Below are 27,096 nucleotides of genomic sequence, written 5' to 3' on the forward strand. Positions count from 1 at the left end.
TTTGCCCTGTGTGCTTGTCAATAAACTGAACTCTTTTATTCACCGCATCCTTGGGTCTTTCTGATGTTCCTGACAGTAACATAATTCTATCAAGTAGGCTATTTCTTTAGGCTTGTTTGAGATGCCAAATGCCACACCTTGAAAGTAGATGAGAGTTGGCAGGTGCAGTCAGGGGAGGAGTGAAACAAGTGCTGTCAAGTCAGATAGTTCTCATATCGCTGGTTTCACATTCATGTGCTTTGTTGTTATTTAAGTGGATTAAATTTTAATTATGTTGCTTTAAATGAAAATAAATATGATGAATAGATACTTAAGGTACCTGTTATTTAATTCACGTGACACCATCTGAGGATCGGACTTGTGAACGGTGAGCTCTGCGCACTTTGCTAGTTTTAATACTTTTTATGACATAAACCATTGAGATTCGATACACTCCATAACTGTTCTGGAGATGTTAAAAGACACTTACGTGCTCAAGCTGACACCCCTGAGTAGGCCGCGGACCTGGGAGTCGATTTGGTTGGAGAGCTATGGGATGCGGCAAGAGATGCTGAACATGTCGGCAATGCTGACAAAGGTCATTGCTGACTTGGAGGATCTTGCTGTGATATGTTGATCGATCACTGCCATGGAGGCGAAGTTTACTGATGTAGTTACAAGAGTGGGTGATGAGTCATCGGAGAGTGAATTATTTGCTAATCTGCTACCAACCAAGGTGGATTTGAAAACCGTAACTGGTGGAATAACATCCGTAATGTGGGAGTCCCGGAGGGAGTGGAGGGACAGGATATGGTGGAATTCCTGGATGGGCTCTTTCCGAGTCTGCTCGACATAGCAGGCCATAAGATGGAAATCGAGTGAGCTCACAGGGTTCCAGCTTGGCGATCCGTGGAAGGAGACAAGCCCCGAACAATTCTGGCCAAATTTCTGAGATCATCTGATAAAGATCTTGTGTTACGCGAGGCGAGGAGTAAAGGAAGGCTTTCTAGGAAGAACCGCAGCATTTTCTTGTTCCCAGACTTTGCGAATTTGACAAGAGAGAAACGTGATCTATTCAAGGAATGCAAACTTTTACATCAACAGAAGGTCGCTTTTGCACTGATATTCCTGGCCAAATTGAGAATAGATGCTAAGGATGGCCGTAAAACATTCACATGCCCACAGTAAGCGATGTCCTTCATAAAGTCAGTGGAGTGAGTAAGTTATCTTGTGGTACTCACGTTCCACAGTTTATTTTCGTGGGGTATTTCTGGCTAAGTCATTAGAGTAAGTCATTTAATCATTCATGTTTAAAATGCAATTAAATTTAATAATAAAATAGCACATTAATAAGTCGTTTGTAAATGCACCTTTTAAATTGTGTTTTAAAAAAGCATTTTGCAATTGCTTTTCTCAATTAATTTTCCAGTTGCTTTTTTAAATTTATTTGCCAGTGGCTTTTCATTTAACTTTTTCCATCTGCCAATTGCTTTTCGCTATCCATTTGACAATCGAGTTTAAAAATGCCCTTAGACAGTTGACTCGTGAGAGCAACCAATTAACTTTCGACGTTTTAGGACACAACCCCTCTCCCACGTTCCACACGAAGGAGATGTAAGATTGCCTGTTATTGGATGGTTATTGGTTAATAACGGTTATTAACCGTTAATAAGTTAATGGTCAATTGTTGCTGCTGCTGTTAAATGGTCTAAACTGACTTCCCTCTCCATCGGAGGAAGGAAAGACCTCCGGGTTGCAGCAGCTGTCAGATCCTGAACCTACCTGAAGCAAATGCTTCTCTTCCGCCTAATCTTCCTTCAGCCACTCCTGTCAAGCGACAAAACAATGCCCATTGTCAGTTATATAACATTCCTTTTAAGACACTCTATGTCCACCTTTTAAATAGTTTAAGGTCATTTTTCTTAAAATAATTGCATGAGCCTATGATCGGGAAAAGGCGGACCAGCTGAGGATTCAGAGAAGGCAAGAGAGCACACTTTTGTAAAAAAATTATTACTGTTGTGTTTTACTTGTTTTAAAGCATTTAAAAACTGTCTCTTTGGAATGATGATTTAAAAATAATATATATATATATATAATTTTTTTTTTTTTTACATCAACCTGCTTTGTACATGAATGTTTAATGTTGTAAATAAAGTCTGCTGCTTAATCTGGTGCTGTGCATCTCTTCATAAAGATATTTATTGACTAACAGTAGCTTTACACACATTAAATACAAACTATACACTGGCATTGAAGTGCTCTATAAATTATTTTAGAGAGAACGCTCGAAAGGTGACAACCTGAGCCCTGAAAGGAGTGGACAATACTTTGGGCACATTACTTTTCCTAGGCTTGAGAAAGACTTTAGACAAGCCCATTCCAAACTCTAAGCAAGAATCTTTGAAAAAAGCTGAGCAATATCTGCACAGGGCAATGCACTGATTCCTCGCCTTGGGAAAAACACCAGTAAACAAAAAAGGCGTCCACATAACGAGCTAATGGGCATAGGGGCACCCCTGTAACCGGCGTTGTCATAAAGCCAACCACTCGTGGGGCGGACGCCCAACGCAGCTGTTTTATTCAGAGCTGGTTTTTGGCATTGTGCAACTGCAATGAGTTTTGTAAACTTTGTTGGAACATGGCAAACATTTGTCACACTGCCAGCAGCAGCACAAACTGTAACAGAACTGGAAACATGTTTTCTTTCCCAACATGCAGCAGCAGGGAGAGCAAGAGAGTTGTTTCAGGGGCACAGAAGAATATTCTGGGCCTTCTTCGTAGCCAGAGTGGAATTCTGTGTTTTGAGGTCCTTGGACCATCAGGAAAGCTTACCTCACCTAGAAGGAGATTTGCAGTTGGGTGAGAGCTGGAAAGCACAATTTTGCAACCTGGCCATGGCTGTTGAGGTCATGGCAACCGGCTAAGTCTCTGTCTTCTGGAGGAGCGCATTGCACAGAGGAAGAGCGTTAGCATATCGGCTGCTTTTCAACGCCACCTCGCCACAGTAAGGTGCTTGTATGCAAACGATTCCTTTTTGGCCAAGTCAATGCTACGATAACTGAGCGTTGAGTAGAAAAGCCTCATCACGTATCTCTGATAAATTCAACCAGAGAAGATGCTCAATGGACACCAGGCTTCCCGCAGATTTGCTATTAGCCTGTGCAGTGATCTTGCTAGCATGGAGCGCCAGGTCTGTGGCGTGGCGCAGCTCTTTGAAGGACTCGGTCAGGGCCACTTTCATCCATGTCTTTCAGTAGGTCTGCCTGGAAGGCCTGCAGGACCGCCATAGTGTGCAGAGCCAAACCAGCCTGGCCCATCACAGCATAAGCATTACAGACCAAAGAGGATGTAAGCCTAAATGGCCTAAAAACCAGCTTCGATTTTCACGTCAGTGAAAGTGTGCCCATCAACCTCTTTGAATGGGGGAAGCTCTGAATAGCCTTTCTGTGCTGTGCTATCAAGTGACGTGAAGGCCACTGATCCAGAGACATGCACTCTTGCTGAGTAGTGAGAGCACCACGTCTTAACCAGCTGTTCATGCAGCCCAGGAAAGAATGGCACCGGGTGATGGCATTGCCAACTCTGTAAAAAACATTCATCGAGTCGAGAATGCTCAGGCGCATCAGGCATGGGCCATTCAAGCTTGAGATTATCGCCCATCCAAGTGAGAAGTTCCATCAATTTGGCATCTGAGGCCTCCAGCGATATAACATCCCCCTCACAATGGAGGCTAGGAGAAATGCGAGGCCTAAGCCAGTGACAAATTTACATTTACATTTATTCATTTGGCAGACGCTTTTATCCAAAGCAACTTACAAAAGAGGAATAATATATCATAAGTGATTCATCTTAAGGAGACAGTAGTACGAAAAGTGCTGCATTACAAAGTTTCAATTGCATCAGAATAATGCATAGTCAAGTGTTCATGTTTTTAGCCGTTTTTTTGTAGAGAGAGAGTGAGTCTGCTTCCAGATGGAGTTGGGAAGGTCATTCCACCAACTAGGTACAGTGAAGCCAAAAGTCCGGGAAAGTGATTTGGTGCCTCTTTGTGTTGGTACAACAAGGCGCTCCTTATTAGCTGACCGCAGGCTTCTGGTGGGAACGTAGCTCAGCAAAGAAGATTTTAGGTATCCTGGAGCAGACCCATTATCAGACAAATCATACTTTAAATCTCAGTGCTCCACATCCTGTCATCCCATCCATTTAGTTTCATGTGCACACAATGAACAAATGCCGGCTTAACAAGCACCGCTTCCACATAGGCTTGACTCAGGTAGACAAAGCAGCGCACATGCCCGTCGTAAAGAGGGATATATTGCTCACAGAGAGGGAAACATTTGTGAAACGCCATCTTGAAAAAGCGGAATCTACCAACAAGATTGCTCTGAATCCATATGGGCTTCATAGATCGTCACTACTTTGAGTTCTCATAGCGTCAGCTACTGACGCAGTAGTAGTAAAAAAAAAATTTAACACGTCAGATTTCTGATTGCAGAATTAAATGATATCATCCAATTGTTATATATGTCAGATTTTGCTGCTGAAGAACCCAAATGCAGACACAAAAAAAGGTGCTTTTTAAGGCCCAGGCTAAAACGCGGCAAAAACAAAACAACCCATGAGAGGGTTAAAAAACAAAAAGCAAAACAAATAATGACAAAATAACAAGAACTGAGAAAACAAGAACTAACCAGGATGACAGGAAAACATGCTCAGACAGGAGGAGACCACAAGGAATGGTCCAATGAAGGACATTGTAATGTTGCTGGCACTGGTAATGATGATGACGTGAAGATGAAGAACCCAAGTGCAGTTTATTTACAAAGTGAGAACCAATAATCCTGACTACAAAACAAAACATTAACATGGACTAGACTTGACTATGGCTTGACTTGACTACAAGGTTACATTCAATACTTGACAAGGGACAATGGAAAACATGAGGGCTTAAATACAAGACATGGGAGAACATAAACCAATGTTTAGGGGGGTCTTGAGGCGTGGGACGTGTGACCAGGGCAAAGTCTGTGGGGGGTGAAGCCATGAGAGGCTCGAGGGGCGGAGCCATGGAACTTGGTGCCCGGAGAGTAGCCAAAGACTCGAAGGGCCAGGGTGGAGCCGATGGCAGGGAGGACCATGGCGGTGCTGGAGGCTCGGAGGAGCAAGGTAGAGATGGGGGATCAGAAGACTGAGGTGGAGCTGGTGGGACTGATGACCAAGGTGGAGCCGTAGGGAAGGAGGTTCCCGGTGGAGCTGACAGATCGGAGGGACGAGGTGCAGCCAGAGGATTGGAGAGCCAAAGCTGAGCCAGGTGACCGACAGACCAAGGAGGAGCCGGAGAGACGAGGGACCCCGGCAAAGCCAACAGGCTGAAGGACCGCAGTGGAGCCGAGGGAACACAGAGCTGAGGCAATGTCAAGGGACCGACAGGCCAAGGTGAAGTCCAGGGCTCAGAGGATCCAGGCGGGGTCGGAGGGCCGAAAGTTCCCCTTGCCTGCTCAGGAGAACTAAGGGTGAGTATAAGGGTGGGAACCATCTCCAGGTCCAACTGCTCAGGTGTGGCTGTGACATGGCATGGAGCAGGCTGAGGTGTTGCTGTGACATGGCATGGAGCAGGCTGAGGCATTGCTGTGATGTGGCATGAAGCTGGCTGAGGCGTTGCTGTGACGTGGCATGGAGCAGGCTGAGGCGTTGCTGTGACGTGGCATGGAGCAGGCTGAGGCGTTGCTGTGACGTGGCATGGAGCAGGCTGAGGCGTTGCTGTGACATGGCATGGAGCAAAAGATGGCGCTAGCTCAGCGACCATGACTAGGAAATCTGGTTTTGTGGCCATGACGTGAAACTCTGGCTTGGCGGCCATGATGTGGAACTCTGGCTCGGTGGCGGCCATGTTGTGGAACACTGGCTCGGCGGCCATAATGAGGACGATGACGTGAAGATGAAGAACCCAAGTGCAGTTTATTTACAAAGAGAGAACCAATAACCCTGACTACAAAACAAAACATGAGCATGGACTAGACTTGACTATGGCTTGACTTGACTACAAAGTTACATTCAATACTTGACAAGGGACAATGGAAAACATGAGGGCTTAAATACAAGACATGGGAGAACATAAACCAATGAACAAACAGAACTCTAACAAGATAATTAAACAATAAACCAATGAAAACATGACACATGAACATGGGGGGAAAACATGAAATCACATGACAAGGGATCACATGACATGAAACAGGAACTAAACTTTTCAAAATAAAAGACATGAATCAACAAAATACACATGACAGACAAAGAACACAAGGGGAATATACATTTTTATTCACACCAAAACCACCTTCAAAGATCCCATGAAATATTTTGATGAGCACAGTTTTCTTTCACGTGTTGACATATTTCATATGAATACTTTCCATGAAACATAATTTGCTGTTTGGTATTACAGGGAGGGACATTCTCATTTTGCAGAGCATTTTATTAGACAAAATTTCTATACTCCCCTGAGCAAGAGATGATGTCATCAATACATTTAGTCTGGTTTCCCAGAAGAGAAAGACAGTCCATTTAAAATGCATATATCAGCTTTTGGAAGTACACTAACATGTAGGTGACCTCAATGCTAATAGACATGGACAAAGACCAGAAAACTACAAATTGGCTTTTAAAGACTCTTTAAATGAGAGGAGGGTTTACTGAGATTGTCAGAGAGCGAGATAAAGACCCAAGAGCAGAGGAACAGTTCAAAGGATTTATTTACAGTTCAAATAATAAATTCAGCAGTATTATGAGGATGGGCAGAGACAAGGAATCCGCCATTGAAGATTCAAGACAGAACATGGGACGATGGTGTCATGGTCCCATCAGACAAAAACCCAACTTGACAAGGTGACAGGACCGTGACAGAGGTTGACAGTAAATGATCACTGTGAGCAGCTTCTGCAGAACTGAACATACGCTTCATTTTGGGTGCTTCTCAATCAGAAGGCTGCAGCCTCGTTAGGCCGGATATATCGACTGCCACGTCATCAAGCACCTTCAAAGGTTGAAGACACTTGGAAGGCAGCCTTGTTTCGCAGCCTTTGTTTGCCATATTTTGGAGGATGCATCGGTTGTATCCTTTGTGTCCTTCAATCACCCACAATTATTTGCACATGTCCCAAATTATTTTAAAAAGGGCAGAAAACGTGTCGCGTGACCACGGAGGCAGAAACCTTTATGACACAGCTTACTTTTTTCCTCTCTCTTCAAGTTTTTATTTGCATTGGCAGCAGTGACAATATGTAGAAAAAAAAATGCAAAAAGTTTAGACAATACAACAAATTAGAAAATACAAAGCACACACACAAAAAAAGAAAAAAATACAATGAATAAAAGGGCAATTACATGAATGTAAAAAGTTTTATAGTTTTTTTTTTTTTTTTTTTTTTTTTTTGCTATGTGAATACAAATTTTTGCTAAAATAAGTAAGAGATTAAAGACATATTTCTCATTTTCTGAAGTATATGGATTTTCTAAAAGTAAAATATCACATGGTTCTAAGCATATGGTTTGCCATGCATAATTACTAGACCGTCTCATTCTAGCACTGAATGCTGAGGAGGAGCCTAGCCCACAGCCTCAGAAGGACTGGTGGAGGAAGGATACAGTCTAACTTGGCTGCTGCCTTCCATTTGAGAAGCACACATTATTATTCATTTGTTTGTTTATTTGATTGACGTGTTCTAGACACTCACTGTGTTGGAAGGTAGGTCCATTGTCATTGACATCTGTCAAGCTGATGGTAACTGTTGTGGTGGTGCTGTAGCCTCCTGTTAGTCCCAGCATATCTTTTACCTGAACCACAACCAGATACAGGTCTCTGGATTCTCTGTCCATATTTGGCAATGATGTCACAATTATACCTGTGACAGACAGAGAAAATAATTGACCAAAAAAAAAAAAAAAAAGATTGACAATGAAGACACACTTAAAATATCTGGATGTCATTGCAATATATATCAAAATATCATAACAAGTGTCCCTTTAGAAAAAAAAAAAATAGCATAAAAACGTTTGTTGGTTTTGAAAATATGACAATAGGTTTATAGGTCAAAATTAAGACAAAAGTATTTGTACGTCTCACAAAATTTTTTTTGAATGTCATTGCATTAAATGCAAAATTTCAAAGCAAATGGCTTCTGCAAACAAATTATGCTAGAGCTGTTTTTAGAACTAACCTTTTTCAATAATTTAAAGCAACTAGTTTTAAGGGCTATGTTTACACCGCAGCTGAATGTGGCCAAATCTGATTTTCAGCTCAAATCCATTAGTCATTGACATCTGAATGTAATACATGTTAACTATGTCATAATGTATTAAAATGTAATACGTTAACTATGTCATAATTTTCTCAAAACATAATACAATTGTGAGCGCATAATGGCACTGTGTAAAGACACATACCTCTGTTTGTGTAATGTGCACCAGAAGAAGACAGACACATCTCACACGCCATTGATCACATCATTAACAACTATTTGTTCATTTTGGTTCTGTACACACTACTTGGAATTTATGAAAATGCGGATAACACTACTTGAAGGCCACGTACACACTACAAAGATATACTACAAATGTAATGGCAGCACATAATGTATAAGTGAAATGTAATGTTAATGACAATTATTTCCTCTTCTCTAACATAATAAAGTGATGAGCATAAAACTTAATATTGTCAAGATGCAATGTTATTACATTAAGAGAAAATTTATTAGTCTACATTATGAACAACAGAAATATTTTTATACAAAAATTAATAATTTTGTGATCTGATCCATTTTAAATCGCTTTGTTTTTTTATTATTATTTTATTATTATTATTATTATTATTATTATTATTATTTAAAGTGACTGGTTTTAAAAAGTGATAGCAAGAAGTGGAGTATGTATTTTTATTTAAATGTCCCTTGACAAGTTGAAGACCCTCGCATCTATGCATGCTAAATCTTCCTCTTGCAGTCATTCTCATATTCTTCCTCATCGTGTTTTATTTAGATATAAACTAAATGGGAAGCCAAACACTATTAAAGTGTGACGAAACTGCGCTTGTCAAAAGAAGCATGCAGTGTCGGCAAATCATTTGCCATTTGATCAGTTTGAGCTGTGCTGCAATAGAGGGTTGTGCAAGTAAATGCATCTGCTTTGTGTTGGTTGCAGCCTAAATTTTTTGTATTATTAGTTGCTTTTTGTTTACAGAGCAATAGCCTACTTTGGGTAAATAAACAGTTACCACCTGACATAGGCTACTTGGCCCTTAAAGGGATAGTTTACCCAAACTTAAATTTCAGTCATTATTATCATGTTGTTCTAAACCCTTAAGAATTTTTTTTTTTTTTTTTTTTTTTTTTTTTGAAGCACAAAGGGAAAAATTTGGGAAAATCTCATTCACTTTGTTGTCTCTTTGTTGTCCAAATGACTTCCCCAACTCAAAAGATTACTAGAGAACTCGAGAACTTGCTTGAGAACTCAGAAAACCACAGAGATATTCACACCAGAGTGCAAAACACAGCTGCATACACACACACACCATAGAACGCAATTTACAAAATATGTCTGAAGAGTTTGAAATCAAAGAGTTGCATTTCTATGGCTGGGCTTATTTGTATGAACCGGAGTACCTGTACTTGACTAATGACTACATTTTCATCCCTTTAACATTCCACACATGCAAGACGATGACTCTCAAATCAATATAACTCACAAATCAATATAATTAGAAGCAGGGGAGTCGAACATGGGGTAATGGCGGACCTGAGAAACAGTGGCCCTCAGAGTTTCATTGGCCCTCAGGGAGTCATTTCAGCACTTTGTATCACTCAGCTTGTGTTTGTACAAGTATCAAACTAAAGTGTAAGAGCAGTGCAGATGTGTAAGAGCAACTAGATGTGAGGATTTTGATTCATTTCTGTGACATTAAGGATTTCAGCCAGCAGGTGGCAACAAATGACAATCTTATATGTTATGTGTTATGAGCAGGGTTGGGAGGGTTACTTTTAAAATGTATTTTGTTACAGATACTGATTACTTAGTAAACATTCAGTTTAATCAGTAACTTAATTAAATTACCATAATAAGAAAGGAACATACTCAGATTACTTTTAATTACTTTTGAATTAACCCTAACCCTAAGGTCACATAAGTAAAAAGAAAAGCAAAATGATCTCGAAGACTTTTAATTATGCCTTCTGAATGTGAAAAAAACTGTTTGAATAATGTTATGAGTGATGTAGCTATTATTATAAATAAAATAAAAAATGAAAAACAGGGACACTGCCTCTTTGTACGACAACTGTAGAACAACTCAGTATTTTTAAACAAATCAGGAGAGTTATCTATCTGTTACAGAAAATTTCTTATTTTCTCATCAAGCAAATACAATTAGAACAGATGCATTGAACTATGTCTTGGTTAACATTAAATAATAAAGACAGGATACATTCAAAAACACTGCAAAGTTGAATTCTGTCATGTGTTGCAGTTAGCATGTAGACTTACTGACACCATTAAAACAATCTAGTTTTAAAGAATAGATAAAAACAGATTTAAACTTTTTTTAGTGTGTCTTTAATTACTTATTCTTGCTTTCTAATAGTTTTTAAATGTTACATTTGCCAGAATTTCTCCCTCACTCAGACTTTTGAAATGTTTTCAACAATACATTTATAATAAGTATCAAAATCAGATAAATGATTTTGATACCATTGCACTTTTTCCCTAAGAACTGAATAACATTTTCAATTCATTTGGTATTTATGTGTACAATTTGAATTTTTTTAACAAAGAAAAAAGAAATGCTGTCCCTATTGCTTTTGTCATTACATCAAGGAAGCATTTCATAGAACAACATAAGAGTTTCAAATGATGTTATGATGGAAAGGATAAGTGAATAAAGTTTCGACAGTAGGTGTCCCATGTATACAGGCCATTGGCCAGGGGAGTTCCTTTCTTCTGTATCATCAATTATGCACTATATATGTCAAAATACTGGGAGTTCTGTTTCAATCCTACTGACCGCCATAGGCGGTGCTAAACATTAGTGGATTATCGCCGTGCCAGCCAGATAGATTGAGAGAATATACCAACAAAGTCACGTGGTGACGTGGGCTCAGCCCTGAAGGATATACATAATTTTTGATAAATTTTTTCTGTATGAGTTTTTTCTACATAATTTGAATTGCCTTTCGGTCCTATCCAAGGGAATTTGATTCTAGCTGTGTTTTTTTGTTTTCTTTTTTTTTTTGTTTTTTGTACCAAGTGAGTTATCGCTCTACTCAATGTGTAGCCTTATGGTTCTATCGGAAGGTGTTCATGACCAGGTTGATATGGCTCCACCGGTTTCCCGCTGGTCTGAAAGCTGTATCAAATGTACCAAATGTTCTCCTCCCCAATGATGGAAACAATGTGTGCCCATCCTGGTTGGGGATTCAGCACCTGAAAGAGGCTCTTACAGACCTGTGTTTACAGCCTTTTTACAGTTAAAAGCCTTTCTTTGAAGAGAGGCAGCTTTAAAATTCCTACTTCATTCACTTCAGCCTGCGGCTCCCACTCAATCTGTTTCAGTGCCACCAGAGGATGAAAACTCTTCGAGTCAGGGAACAGGGTAGAGCCCCACAACTCTCTTTATCCCTTACATCGCCCAGACTTAGTCGTTCTCTATTCAAGCGCTTCCAATTCACATTTTCTAGACAATGATAATAATTCCTTACATTTATATAGTGCTTTCTAAGCACTCAAAGCACTTTACATAGTATAGAGGGAATCTCCTCAACCACTATCAGTGTGCAGCATTCACATGGATGATGTGATGGCAGCCACAGTGCGCCAGTACGCTCGCCACACACCAGCTATTGATGGAGAGGAGAGTACAGTGATGTAGCCAATTTAAGGTCGGGGATTATTATAAGGCCATGATATATAAGGGCCAATGGGGGTAAATTGGCAAGAACACTGGGGTACACCCCTACTCTTTACGAGAAATGCCCTGGGATTTTTAATGTCCACAGAGAGTCAGGACCTCAGTTTAACGTCTCATCCAAAGGATGGTGCCTTTTTACAGTATAGTGTCCCTGTCACTATACTGGGGCATTTGGACCCACACAAACCACAGGGTGAGCACCCCCTGCTGGCCTCCCTAATAACTCTTCCAGCAGCAACCTTAGTTTTCCCCAGGAGGTCTCCCATAGAGGTACTGGCCCGGCTCAACCCTGTTTAGCTTTAGTGGGCAACCAGGCAAGAGCTGCAGGTTGATATGGCTGCTGGCCATGTCAACTTAGATGATGCTGCCATACCCCTTCAACTCACTCACAAGATCCTCACATATTGTCTGCCATGACTTGCATTGTTGAGAGTGGTTCATCTTTCAGGGTCAACCAACCAGGTAGCAGATGCGCTTTCAAGGGGCCGCATACACCCGGGAGAGTGGAGGCTCCATCCGGAGGTAGTTCAGGGCAGAGGTTTGGCAAGGCAGAGGTGGATCTATTTATGTCAGAGGCTACCATTCATTGTTGCATGTGGTTTGCAAAGACGGAGTCGTCTATCCCCTTGGGTCAGGACACACTGTCTCACAAATGGCCGAACCGCCTGCTTTATGCGTTTCCTCCTATTCCACTATTGTGGGAAACATTGCACAGGATCTTTCTGTACAAGCACAGAGTGCTCCTGGTGGCACCACGGTGGACGGACAGGCCTTGGTTCCCTCTGCTGCTGAAGCTTGTAGCTGGCAGTCCATGGCAGCTTCCCTTCAGTAAGGATCTTCTCTCCCAGATAGACAGATGCATCTGGCACCAAGATCCAGCACACCTGCAGCTTTGGGTTTGGCCTCTTAGTCTAATCCTCTTCTAGAGGATTGTAAGCCTGCGGTCATTAACACTATTTCCAGTGCTAGGGCTACTTCCTTGCTGCAGCTCTATGCTGCACATTGGAACCTGTTTTCCGCATGGTGCAGGGACCGGAAATTTGATCCTGCAAGATGTGAGCTGCCGAGAGTTTTGAACTTCCTGAATCTTTTGGATTAAGGCGAGACAGCCTCCACACTGAAAGTAGATGTGGCTTCCATTTCTGGAATCAGATCATATCCCAGTTGGTGGTTTTTCTCTCGGACCTCATAGGCTCATATGCAGTTTTCTGAATGGTGTGTGACGCATAATACCAGCCCGGAATCCCTGTTTTCCTGTATGGGATTTTCATGTGGGTCTTACCTTCAAATGCTTCATTAAATTACATGTCAGGTCCTTGGAAAATGACAGCATCTTCACAGCTGGAAGGCATTAACTGCACAGAACTGTAATGTTGTTTTTCTTTTCTCCTTTAAAGAGACAAAAATGTCAAAATTTCCCTAAAAATAATGATTTTTTTTTTCCAGCGGCCATCGTAATGAAACATCCCTTTTAATTCTTTGACTTTGTCTCGAGAGCACAATGGTGATGTGAGACGGGTGTAATTTGCACATGCGACAGTAAGTGCCACTCCTGACATGTGAGTCATGAGAGAGAACCAGAAGAGATGTCAAGCACTCAGATAAGTCAGTCAGTCAGTCATATTTATTTATAAAGCACATTTAAAAACAACAGCTGTTGGCCAAAGTGCTGTACAGAGTTTAAACAAATAATGTAACAATTAAAATTAGGACACAATATACAATCACAGACAATGCACAAACATTTTACCACTGCACCTACTTGTGACCAAATACAATAATAAATAGATGAGTTTTAAGAAGAGATTTAAAATCATCATATGTTGATGCAGTTTTTATGTGAAGTGGCAAATTATTCCAGAGCTGCGGAGCAGCCACTGAGAAGGCTCGATCTCCTTTCAATTTGAGACATGTCCTTGGAACAGTCAACTGTAAACTATTGGTTGATCTGAGGTCTCTGGATGTATTATGATGCAATGAAAGAAGATCAGAAATATATGGAGGAGCCAAACCATGCAAACCCTTATAAACGAACAATAATGCTTTGAACTGAATACGATGTTTGACTGGGAGCCAGTGGAGAGAGACCAGCACTGGTGAATTATGTTCCCTCTTCATTGTTCCAGTCAACAGTCTAGTGGCAGCATTTTGGACAAGCTGAAGACATGACAGTAGAGACTGTGAAACACCCAAATACAATACATTACAATAATCTAATCTGGATGAAATAAAAGCATGTATTACAGACTCCATATCTTTGGATGATAAGAATGACTTCATTTTAGCTATTTTCTTTAGTTGATAGAAACAACTTCTGACCACAGCATTGATCTGCTTTTGAAAAGTCAAAGCAGAATCAAAATTAACACCTAAGTTTCTAGCATGTGTATGAAGGTTAACAGATAGAGGCCCTAGTTTACTGGCAACCATCTCTGTAGAAGCAGAGGGGCCAAAAATTAAGACTTCTGTCTTTGCTTCGTTAAACTGAAGGAAGTTGGTTAACATCCAATGTTTAACATCTCTCAGACAATCATATAAACACTGTAGACTTGAAACATCCTTTGGATGTATGGGAACGTGAAACTGAGTATCATCTGCGTAACAGTGGTATAATACATTATAATTCCTAAATATTGTATACAAAGGGAGTATGTTTAAAGAAAACAAAACCAGACCCAGAATTGAGCCCTGTGGGACCCCATACAAAACTGGTTCATGAGACGATGAATAGTTGCCAGTCTCCACAGAAAAGGTTCTATCCTTTAAATAGGAAGCAAACCAATTTAAAGCACGACCCTGGATCCCAATAAGCTCTAAACGATTTAGAAGAATGCCATGATCAAGAGTGTCGAATGCCACACTGAGATCGAGTAAAATTAGAACAGCACAATTACCAGAGTCGACAGAATGCAATAGGTCATTTAATACTTTGGCTTTAGACCCCAGCAAAGTACAGAGTCTGCGTTGCTCAGACTGATATTTATCAAAAATACTATTATCCTTTAAATAAAATAAAGCAAGCAGTTGCCTATATCATTTTTATAAGGATGATCATTTTTTATCTTTTGTAATAATTACAAATTGTAATCCTGCTAATAATCCCAATTTATACCAAATGTCACCGTAATCTGAATACGTTGGGTTTTTATGTAACTGTAATGGATTACAATTTTAAAAATTGTATCCTGATAATGTAATGCTGTTACAAGTATTCCATTACTCTCCAGGCAGCAGCAGCTTGTGAGACAGGGGAAACTCACTTCTAGCACCTGAACAATCAGGCCGTCCCCCCAGGGATGTGTGCTCTCCCCACTACTTTTCTCCCTCTACACCAATGACTGCATCGCCAAGGATCCCTCTGTCAAGCTCCTGAAGTTTGCAGACGACACCACTGTCATCGGCCTCATCCGAGATGACGATGAGTCTGCATACAGAAGGGAGGTTGAACAGCTGGCTGTCTGGTGCAGTCAAAACAACCTTGAGCTGAACATGCTCAAAATGGTGGAGATCATTGTGAATTTTAGGAGGAACACCCCAACACTGACCCCCCTCATCATTTTAAACAGCACTGGGGCAGCAGTGGAGTCATTCAGGTTCCTGGGCACTACCATCTCACAGGACCTGAAGTGGGAGACCCACATTGACTCGACTGTGAAAAAGGCCCAGCAGAGGTTGTACTTCCTTTGCCAGCTGAGGAAATTCAACCTGCCACAGGCGCTGCTGATACAGTTTTACTCAGCACTCATTGAGTCTGTCCTCTGCACTTCAATAACTGTCTGGTTTGGTTCAGCTACAAAATCAGACATCAGAAGACTACAAAGGACAGTTCGGACTGCTGAGAGGATTATTGGTTGCCCCCTGCCCTCCCTTCAAGAACTATACACTTCCAGAGTGAGGAAAAAGGCTGGAAAAATCACTCTGGAAGTTTTTATTTTTTATTATTATCTATGTCTTGCTGCTGTTTTTGTATTGTATTTGTATTGTTGTACACTGGAAGCTCCTGTCATCAAGACAAATTCCTTGTACGTGTAAACATACTTGGCAATAAAGCTGATTCTGATTCTTCTTCTTCTTCTTCTTCTGATTCTGATTGTGATTCTTCTTCTTCTGATTCTTCTGATTCTGATTCCAAGCCTGGTTATAAGCAAACTGAGTTGACATTGAGAGAGAATGCACTATCAGTCAGTGCACACATTTCATTGGCGTCATCGACTTGTCTCTCACTCCATGAACGCTTGGATAAATGCTACACTTCATCTGAAAAATATAGTTAAACTAACAGCTTCAGTATGACTGCCGATCACAGCTGAGAGTTGCGACAGACAGAGTAATCACTCACTCTCAGGGTGCCTACCTGATTTGTGTGTGTGTGTGTGTGTGTGTGTGTGTTTTGTTGTATTGGTGAAATTGATTATTGATTGTTTATTTCTTGTTGTGATTGATTCTGTAAAGCGACCTTGGTTTTAGAAAGGCACTATATAATAAAACCTTTTATTATTATACCCAAGTTGTTACTGAATGGCTGGATGTCTGAGTGGTGTCCAGAGAATAGCAGAGTATTATAGACAATTGGTTGAGTTTTTGTGGTAGACCTTACCTACTAAAGAGAGACAGACTCCATCCCTGCAGGGAAGGGGCCACTCTCCTCTCTAGTAATTTGGTTCATAGTCTTAATAGTGATAGTGTTCGACTGACCAGGGTCCAGGTCAGGAACCATACAGACTGGCTATTCTAACCATCTGCTTGCTGCCTTGAAATATCACACAGGTCACATAAACTACAACACATAGAGACAGTATCACCTAGATATCTTTTAGAGACTGTCTGCTCCCCAAACTACAAAACATAGAACCCTCATTAAGATATTTAGAGAAAAAAAATATTGATGTCAAACTAGAAAATGACAAAAAAAATTTTAAGAAAAACATATTATAAAGTTAGGACTACTAAACATTAGATCGCTTTCATCCAAAGCACTAATTGTGAATAAAATTATTGCAGAACAAAGTTTGGATTCACTCTGTTTGACTGAAACCTGTCTTAAACCGGATGAATATATTTGTTTAAATGAGTCTACTCCCCCAGGTTTTTGTTATAAACATGAGCCTCGTCTGAAGGGTCAAGGAGGTGCTGCTACAATTTACATTGATGTTCTTGGTGTTATTCCGATGTCCAGACATAAGCTTAATACTTTTGAAGTGATTAATGTGACATTGTCAGATTTAGATAAAAAAATAAAAAAAATAAATCTCTGTCAACCTTTACTCTTGCTACAATATATAGACTACCTGGGCAATAATCTGATTTTCTTAGTGAATCTGGTGATTAGATAATGAAAATGATACAATGGGATTAGCATTTATCGATATTATCCACATAAGACAGCTTCACTAATAATCTTACAGATCTGTCTCAAATACTCAGTAAGCCAAAAAGTTTAGAAGAACTTGTAGTCACAGAAAATATGGATACAGTTTCCCCTAGCATTCTAGATAATGTTGCCTCCCTTCGTTTAAAGAAAATTGAAAGGAAAACCCCAGCACTGTGGTACAGTGATCACACTCATACCCTTAGGTAGGCAGCTCAGAAAACTGGAACACAAGTGGAAGAGTACAAAATTAGAGGTGTTTCAAGTAAAGTCATTTTTATTTGTTAGAGCTTTTCACAACACACATAATTTTAAAGCAGCTTTACAGAAAACTATGCTTCAAAAGAAAAAGCTGTAATATAGTAATATCTTCGTCATAATAGTGCTGTTTAAAAACAAATCGTGGTAAATGGTAGGCTCTAAGATTTTCCATCGCAGCACAGTAGTAATGACTTTATGAATTTGAAATTGAAACCATCAGAATCTAATTTAAATTATGCAACCATCTGCCACAGATCCCCAGAAGAGTGTTTTATAATATTCCCTATGAGCAACTTCAGTCCTTAGCTGTCATAGGTCAGGAAGAGCTAACAAAACTTATTAAAGCTCAAAAACATGTATACAAGACCCCATACCTAATAAACTTCTGAAATTGGTGTTTCCTCTAATCTCAGAACCTATTATTAATATTATGAGCTCCTTATTAATCTCCTTGTTAATCTTTTTTCATGTCCCAAGAAACTTTAAAGTGGCAGTTATCAAGAAACCACAGCTTGATCCTGGAGAGTTGGCTAATTATAGACCGATCTCAAATCTCCCATTTATGTCAAAAAATACTAGAAAAGGTAGTGCCCTCCCATCTATGTTTATTTTTACAGAGAAATGGCATCTGTGAAGAATTTCAGTAAGGATTTAGGCCCTATCATAGCACAGAGACTGCACTTATCAAGTAGTTAAGTATGGAGTGCCACAGGATAATTTTTAGGGCCTCTGCTTTTTCCTTATATATGCTTCATCTGGGAGACAATATCAGGAACAATGGAATTAGTTTTCACTTTTACACTGTCTCAACCCAACTTTATATTTCCTCGAAACCCAATGAAATTTCACAATTCTCCAAGTTAGCAGTGTATAAATTATAGAAAAATTAAAAGACTAGATGGCTAGAAATGTCATTCTACTTACAGTAATTCTAACAAAATAGAACTACTAATTATTGGACCACAAACCTATAAAAATAAGAACAAAATTTCACTCTTAATAGATGTACTATTATGTCATCTTCTACAGTTAAGAACTTGGGTGTTACATTTGATAGCAATCTGTCAGTTGAAAATCACAGATCAACAGATACACAAAAAGCCATTTTTCGCTGTGCCTGGCACTGACACTGTGTGGTGTAAGATCATTGTAAGACAATTTTTCTTATCATACTGTATATAATTTATACATGTTATTTTATCTAATATTTGTTGCCACGATTGTTTTGAAAGTAAAATCATGGACATTTCAGTCGCATAGTGCAGCAGCGTTCATGATTACATGATAAAGTTTATGATTCAACTTAGTTCACAATAGTGTGAAATTATTGTTTTTGTCACATTGTATTGCGCACACTGCAGCCGAGCAAACTGAGAAAATGAGCCCCATGATGGGTAAATAACAAACATGACTGAAGACTTTGGAAGATTTTGTTATCCTTGCTCCACTTTATTTCCAAATGTTCGACTGTTGCTGGTGTTGTTTTCTTTTCATCACGCCTGCCACCATATTGCACTGTGATAGTGGGGGTTCCCTCTATGTCATTCTCCGGTTTTACGGTTTAACTGGGGCTGAGTTTGGAAAAAACTTTACTACATGATGTTGGCATCCTTGTACAGATGAAAATAAGTGGTATAATTAGCTCGAACGACAGGAGGACGCAAAACAAAACAAAAAAACATTTGGAGATTCAATTTTGTTCAACAATATGATCAGTGCAACATTACAGGGTGTTATTCGTTTGAGCTAGTAGGCAGCGATAACAGCCGTGAGCATCTTTGTGTTCAAATGAGGTTTCTTTATTCTAAATGGTCATTACGTTGGCAGAAAGAGCTTTGAGGCATTCAGCTCTGGCCTGTTGAAATTCTATGGTTATAGCACCACTAAGCAGTTTAAAGCTGCTAATGACACACTCTAGTGGTGATTGCGGTGGCAGAAAGCCTACTTTGGTTGACTACCAACTGTAAGCAATTCATCTTAAGGAGTAGCACGAAAAGTGCTACATCACAAAGTTTCAATTGCATCAGAAAAGTGCTATCCAAGACAGAGATTAGAGTGCAACAATAATTTTTTTTTTCACGAGTCTATGGTCAAGTGCTCATAAAAAAAGATGTGTCTTTAGCAGTTTTTTGAAGACAGAGAGGGAGTCTGCTTCACAGATGGAGATGGGACCACCACCGAGGTACAGTGAAGCCGAAAGTCCAGGAAAATGATTTGGTGCCTCTTTACGTTGGTACGACATGGTGCCGCTAAATTGCAGACCGCAGCCTTCTGGTAGGAATGTAGTTCTGCAGAAATGATTTTAGGTAAGCTGGAGCAGACCCAGTGGCTGTTCTGTGTGCCAGCATCAGAGCCTTGAACTTGATACATGCAGCATCCTATCAGCCAGTGTAGAGAGACAAGGAGGGGTGTAACATGTGCTCTCTTGGGTTTGTTGAAGACCAGATGTGCTGCTGCATTCCTGATCATTTGCAGAGGCCTAATTGCACATGCAGGAAGGTGGCTAAAAGAGCATTACAGTAATCCAGTCTAGATGTGGCAAGCGACTGAGTTGTGCGGCATGTTCAGAGAGGATGGGTCTTCTCTGATGTTTGATGTTGTAGAATGTAAATCTACATGTTCGGGCTGTTTTGGAGATATGGTCGGTTGTCGATGGTTATCCCTCGATTTCTGAATGTTTTGGATGGTATTATTGTAGATGAACCCAGCTGAATGGTGATGTTGTGCTCAACAACAAGGTTGACTGGAAAGACGAGGAGCTCACTCTTCACTAGATTGAGTTGAAGGCAGTGTTCCTTCAAAACAGGCCGAGATCCGATAGTCATCACTCTCTTAAAATCGAATACATAGACAATAAATTAATGCCAACTAAAGCCTTCATCAGCTAAATAATAAAGTACACTGCATCTATGTGCACTTCTGCAGTTAATTCAGTATGGACTTCATCTCTACCAACCAAGGGGTCATTGGCATGAAAAAGGTTGAAGACCCCTGTTATAACATTTTGTAAATGTGAGCCAAAATGTAATACATTTTTATCAAATTTAAAAACATTTAATATCCTCTCTAGACTGAAGTGGCTGGAAGTCCCTCCACCATCTTCTCGTCTTCTCACAGTGCATCCTGGTGCCATCACTTCCCCAGGTAAATGGCACACACGTACATGGCCGTCCATGTGATGTAAAAGAAAACGGCACTCATCGGACCAGGTGACCTTCTTCCACTGCTACAAGGTCCAGTTCCGACGCTCGCGTGACCATTGTAGGCACTTCCGATGGTGGACAGGGGTTATCATGGGCACTATAAACTGGCAGAATTCCATACGCAGCAGGGTGCAATACACTGTGTGTTGTGACACATTCCTCCCATCACCATCATTAAAATTTTCTGTGACTTATTTGGACCAGCAAGATTTGTTGCCCTTATGCATCGATGAGCCTTGGTTGCCCAACACCCTGTCACCGGTTTGTTTCTCCTCAGACCACTATCGGTAGGTACTCACCACTGCTGACCAGGAGCACCCCACAAGCCTTGCTATTTCAGAGATTCTCTGACCCAGTCATCTGGCCATAACAATTTGACTACTGTCAAAGTCACTCAGGTCTTTTCTCCTGCCCATTTTTCCTGCATTCAACACGTCAACTAGGAGAACTTATCACTTTATTAGGAACACTATGGACCTAACACTATGGTCCTAATAAAGTGCCTGACATGGACTTTCACAATTGTATCCCATCTGCCTCGAGGTTCGATGTGTTGTGCATTCTGAGATGCTATTCTGCTCACTACAAAGAGTGATTATCTGAGTTACCGTAGACTTTCTGTCAGCTCGAACCAGTCTGGCCATTCTACATTGACCCCTCTCATCAGCAAGGCATTTCCGTCTGCAGAACTGCCGCTCACTGGATGTTTTTTTTTTTTTTTTTGGCACCATTCTGAGTAAACTCTAGAGACTGTTGTGCATGACAATCCCAGGAGATCAGCAGTTACTCAAATACTCAAACCAGCCCATCTGGCACCAACAATCATGCCACGGTCAAATTCACTGAGATTACATTTTCTTCCCCCATTCTGATGGTTGATTTGAATATTAAACATTGAACATTTTCATTTAATCATTCAGTTAGTCTATTTTGATAATTGAATTAACATATATGCAAATGCAATGATCTAAAAATGATAATGTGTAATCAGTGTACTATGAATAACTGCATTATGAATGTTATTCAGTATGTTAGATATTTAATCATTCATTTATTGATCTAATTATCATTTACTCAGTTTAATAATCATGGTGCAAATTAATGGAAAAATGCAGCTTGAGGGAGAATTACAGCCTCTTTCTTCAAACTTTGTATGACCCAAAGGGAGTCATGTGTGGGGATACTAAAAGAATAATTTTATGTTTTAATAAGAGCAGAGCTGATGTCCAAAAAAGGCAGATGATATGTGTGCATTAATTAGTGCTAGAAATGACATGAAAAACATGTATGTGGACAGCCTTTATTTGTTAAACTTTACATGACTTTAAGGGAGGTGTGCGTGTGGATATTAAAAGGATGACTTATGGTCAGAGACAGGAACTGCCTGGTGTCCAAAAAAGGCAGATGATATATGTGCGCTAATTAGTGCTAGAAATGAGATGAAACATGTATGTGGGCAGTCATACAACTCTCCATTTTTAGGAATGTGCGTAACCAACGACTGTAATAAGGGAAATCATTTAATATACTAATCAAATTAATGCAGGAAGTAAGGATAGTTAGTCAATATAAAATATGTAACCATATGAAGTGATTACAGTGTGTTTTATACATAGAAAATGAAATAGTCATGCTTTTGCCATCATTGAAGCACGTTGGAGTCAAGGGTGACCAGCTAGAAGGGAGATGGTGAAGATGAAACTAGGGAGGCATAAGACGATTTAATTGAATGAAGAGGCCATCACTCAAAGAGATAAGTGGGAACAGAAATTGTATAAAAAATGCATGATTCTGATGTGAAATTTTAGATGCTCCATGAACCACCTCGACCTTGTTACTCTTTGTTATTTTTGGAATCAGAACTTTGCGACTCTGAGAAATCTTTGACTCGACTGTGCATCGATGGCTGTTTTGGGGAATCTGCCACGACACCATACAAATGGCTGATTAGATAATTGCATGAATAAGTAGGTGTACAGGTGATCCTAATAAAGTTCTCAGTGAGTGTATATATACTGTATATTCATGAGTTCGCCTGCCCGTATAATCTTTGAGTGATGTAGGTAAAACTTATGTGGCTTGCTGTCCACAAAGGAGGGGCTCAAGGTTGAGGCTCGACACGAGCACTAATCCCCCCCCCCCCTTTTGGGACTAGTGAATAGATTAAGATAGCTATAAAGCAGGAACTCTTAAAATAGGGGATGGAGATTGGGAAGTGGATGCCAAAAGGACCATCGCCAGGGAGAGGTAAGCAGCGTCTTGTGTATTTTACAGATAATTAGCTGATTAGATGGGCAGGTTCCTCCCGAACCTTCATTTCATGAGTTCACCTGCCCATATAATCTTTGAGTGATGTAGGTAAAATGCATGTGGCTTACTGTCTGCAAAGGAGGGGCTCGAGGATGAGGACTTGAGCACTAATTTACCCCCCAAAAAGTGCTTAAGGTAAAATGAGGACAGCAAGCGCTTTAGCATATATTCTTAGCCATGTATGCGAAGTACAACAAATTATGGTGTGGCTGGGCCAATTATTAAGCATAACGTTTAGGCCCCCCCAAAAAAATTTCAAACAGCAGAAACATCTAGGCTTATGAGAGAAGTGCAAATAAAAGATAAATAAAGGTAAAAGGTACCGCGCCCGGTAGTAAATGTATAAAACCTGCTCTGATGGGAGCTGTGATTAGACTGAGACTTGGCTTGTCCAACAGGCTGAGCTAGCTGAAATCCAGAGGGAATAAGCATGTGGGATGATGGGCTGCAAATGGATGGCAAATGGATGGGAGAGCCCACTCTGCAATTTGAACGGGAGAGCTCATAATGGAACTAACATGGAGCTCACGCTGCATTCGAATGAGAGAGCCCACACTGCGATCCGAAAGGGAGAGCCCACACTGCATCCAAATGGAGGTTCACACTGCAATAGAACGGAGGAGCCATGGTGGAAATAACTCGCACTGCATCCAAATGGGAGAGCCCACACCGTGATCTGAAAGGGAGTGCCTGCATTCGAATGGGAGAGCTCTCACTGCGATTCAGATGGGAGAGCCTGCTCATGCGCAAAGCTCTCACTGCACAGAGAGCCCACACTGCGATTCAAACCTGCGTTGTGTTCAGATGGGAGAGCTCACATTGCAATTCGGATGAGAGAGCCTGCGACCATACATAGAGGCTCGCACTGCATCCAAACAGGAGAGCCCACAATGTATCCAAACGGAGCTCACACTGCATCGGACGGGAGGGCCCATACTGCGATTCGAACAGGGGAGCCCATGATGAAGATAACATGGAGCTCCCACTGCATTCGGACGGCAGAGCCCACACTGCAGTCCTTAAGGGAGAGCCCACGCTGCATCCGAACGGAAGCAGTGCCATGCGCAAATCTCTCACTGCGTCCGAACGGGACAGCCCACACTGTGATTCTAACGTGCATTGCATTTGAACGGGAGAGCTCACACTGCAATTTGGATGGGAGAGCCCATGACCAATGTGCAGAAGCTTGCACTGCATCCGAACAGGAGAGCCCACACTGCATTCAAATGATGGGGTGGTGCTGAGGGAAGAGCCCTAATGAACTGGGGTTTGTGACAGCTGTATGTTCAAAAGTCACGCCCTTAGATTTTGATTAGAGGTAAGAGCCTCTAATTGGCTGAGTGAAACCATCCCAGACAGCGCTTTACATCTGCCAGGCTTCCAGCTGCTCAGAGTGGATCACATCACGGAGTTATCAGGGAAAATGAGAGGTGGTGGAACATGCATTTACATCAATGAAAGTTGGTGAACGGGTGTAACAGCATTGAGAAGATGTGTTGTCCTAATTTAGAGGCACTCTTCATCAACTGTAAGCCTTTCTACTCGCTGCGGGAGTTTTCCTCGTTTATTCTGGTGAGTGTTTATATCCCGCCACAAGCATGAGTGAACGCAGTGTTGCAACAGCTGGCTGATCACATCACAGACACGGAGCACACCTGGACTCTTTTATTAAAGCTAACCTCACCCGTGAACTGCCAAAACACAAACAACACATCACATGCCCCACAAGAGAAAGAAATATACTGGATCACTGCTACACCACTGTAAAGGATGCATATCGCTCTGTCCCTCGTGCAGTTTTAGGACTCTCTGATCACTGTCTGGTTCATCTTCTCCTGACCTACAAGCAGAAACTTGTAGACTGTAAAATGATGGACCAATGAATCAGAGATGGAAATACAATCCTGATTTAACTGCACTGATTGGAGTGTTTTTGAGGCTGCAGCCACAGACCTAGACAAGCTGTGACATCATATATCAGTTTCTGTGAGGATATGTGCATCCCTACTAGGACATTTTTATAATTTAATAACAATAAACCATAGTTTACAGGAAAACTCAGACAGCTTCATCATGCCAAAGAGGATGCTTACAGAAGTGGGGATAAAACATTGTACAACCAGTCTAAAAGAAGCTACTCTGAAAAGCTGAAAACACAGTTTTCAGCCAACGATCCTGCATCTGTGTGGAAAGGCCTAAAAAGCATTACCAAGTATAAGACACCTCCCCCTCGCTCTGTAGAGAGTCATCTAATGGCTGATGAACTGAATGTGTTTTACTGCAGGTTTGAAAAGTCCAGTCTCACACCCCTCCCCCACTCCGGTCTTCACTTCACACACACACCAATACCTCCTGGAACCCCCCTCCTCACTCCTCCTGCTACTCAATCTGCATTTATGATCTGTGAGGAGGATGTGTGCTGGGTCTTTCAGGAACAAAAGACTAGGAAAGCTTCAGGTCCAAATGGTGTTTCACCTGCCTGTCTAAAAGTCTGCACTGACCAACTGGCCCCCATCTTCACAGAGATCTTCAATAGATCACTGGAGCAGTGTGAAGTTCCCTGCTGCTTCAAACGCTCCACCATCATTCCGGTCCCCCCCAAAGAAAAAAAAAAAATCACAGGACTTAATGACTACAGACCTGTCGCTCTCACATCTGTGGTCATGAAGTCATTTGAGAGACTGGTTTTGGCCTACCTGAAGGACATCACTGGACCCCCTTTAGTTTGCTTACCGAGCAAACAGGTCTGTGGATGATGCTATCAATATGGGACTGCATTATATCCTGCATCACCTCGACAGACCTCGGACTTATGCAAGGATCCTATTTGTGGACTTAAGTTCAGTCTTCAGTACCATCATGCCTGATCTTCTCTCAACCAAACTGACCCAACTCTCCGTGCCCACCCCAATCTGTTGATGGATCACCAGTTTTCTGACAGATAGGCAGCAGCTAGTGAGACTGGGGAAACTCATACTGGGACCCTCACTATTAACACTGGTGCACCTCAGGGATGCATTCTCTGTCCACTGCTCTTCTCCCTGTACATGAATGACTGCACTGCAAAAGACCCCACTGTCAAACTCTTGAAGTACTTTGTCAAACTCCTGGTCCACACTTCCTACAACTCTGCCTGGGCCCACTATTCCTCCTTCTGCCAATCACACAGTACTTCTCTATTTTCCATTTTGATCTCCCAGTGTGCGTGTTCATTTCCTTTTGCTTTCATACTAGACATCTCAAATTTCCTCCCCTATTCATCACCCCATCCCCCATGTCGCGCTACTGGTTCAGAAACCACCTCACCGCTCCCTAAAACATTATGGTCTCTCCCCTCATGTCTTCTCGGGGCATTCCTTTTGCATCGGAGCAGCTTCTACTGCCGACCTTCGAGGTATACCGGAGTCCACTGTCAAGATGCTCGGCCGCTGGTCTTCCTCATCCTACATGAAATATAGTCTATATATTTCTATATATATTCTATAGTCTACCTAACCCAAATCATCAAACAAGCTCAACTCTCCATCAGCCATAAGTTTTCATACCTATCTGGTGGTGGCTGGCGGCTCTCTTATCACATCTTTCCCTACACAATGATTCAATTCAAGCACGTCCATCGTTTTGCAAGGATAACACATGACTATATCTACCCTCCTCGCCAGGGCTTCCATAATCTCAAGCATGGTTTCCTTTGCATAGGTATTGCACAAGCCAGCTCGCCCTTGCTGGAAAGCTCACACTATCATGGGAAATCTTTCAACGGTATTGCACGACAACATCGCTATTATCGTATGGCTTTATGTATGCTGTTCACCTTGGCAAAGATAACCATTAAACAACGGCCGCCCTCGTTGGAGGGCTTGAGCCTCATGGGATATCTTTCAACGAAGGGTATTGCATGCAACGTCGCCATTATTGTATGGCTTTACGCATGTTGTTCACCTTTCGGCAAAGATAACCATCAAATAAGGTCCGCCCTCATCAGAGGGTTCATAATCAAATGTTGTTTTCTTTCAACG

At 41.2% G+C, this 27,096-nt stretch overlaps 1 protein-coding gene and 1 long non-coding RNA gene across 5 annotated transcripts in view; one reads left to right on the plus strand and one right to left on the minus strand.

Annotated features, from left to right (window-relative positions):
* cdh19 (cadherin 19, type 2) overlaps positions 1-27,096 on the minus strand; it is a 248,357-nt gene that overhangs the window by 114,472 nt on the left and 106,789 nt on the right. For all 4 annotated transcript variants that reach the window (XM_051683042.1, XM_051683044.1, XM_051683043.1 and 1 more), the window contains exon 5: positions 7,716-7,883. In XM_051683042.1, coding sequence (XP_051539002.1) covers positions 7,716-7,883 — 168 coding nt within the window. The remainder of the gene's footprint in view (positions 1-7,715; positions 7,884-27,096) is intronic.
* Positions 1-27,096, plus strand: part of LOC127432194 (uncharacterized) — a 494,148-nt gene that overhangs the window by 66,470 nt on the left and 400,582 nt on the right. The gene's annotated exons all lie outside the window — the stretch shown is intronic.

Source organism: Myxocyprinus asiaticus, chromosome 41, assembly GCF_019703515.2.
Source record: "Myxocyprinus asiaticus isolate MX2 ecotype Aquarium Trade chromosome 41, UBuf_Myxa_2, whole genome shotgun sequence".
Taxonomy (NCBI): Eukaryota; Metazoa; Chordata; class Actinopteri; order Cypriniformes; family Catostomidae; genus Myxocyprinus; species Myxocyprinus asiaticus.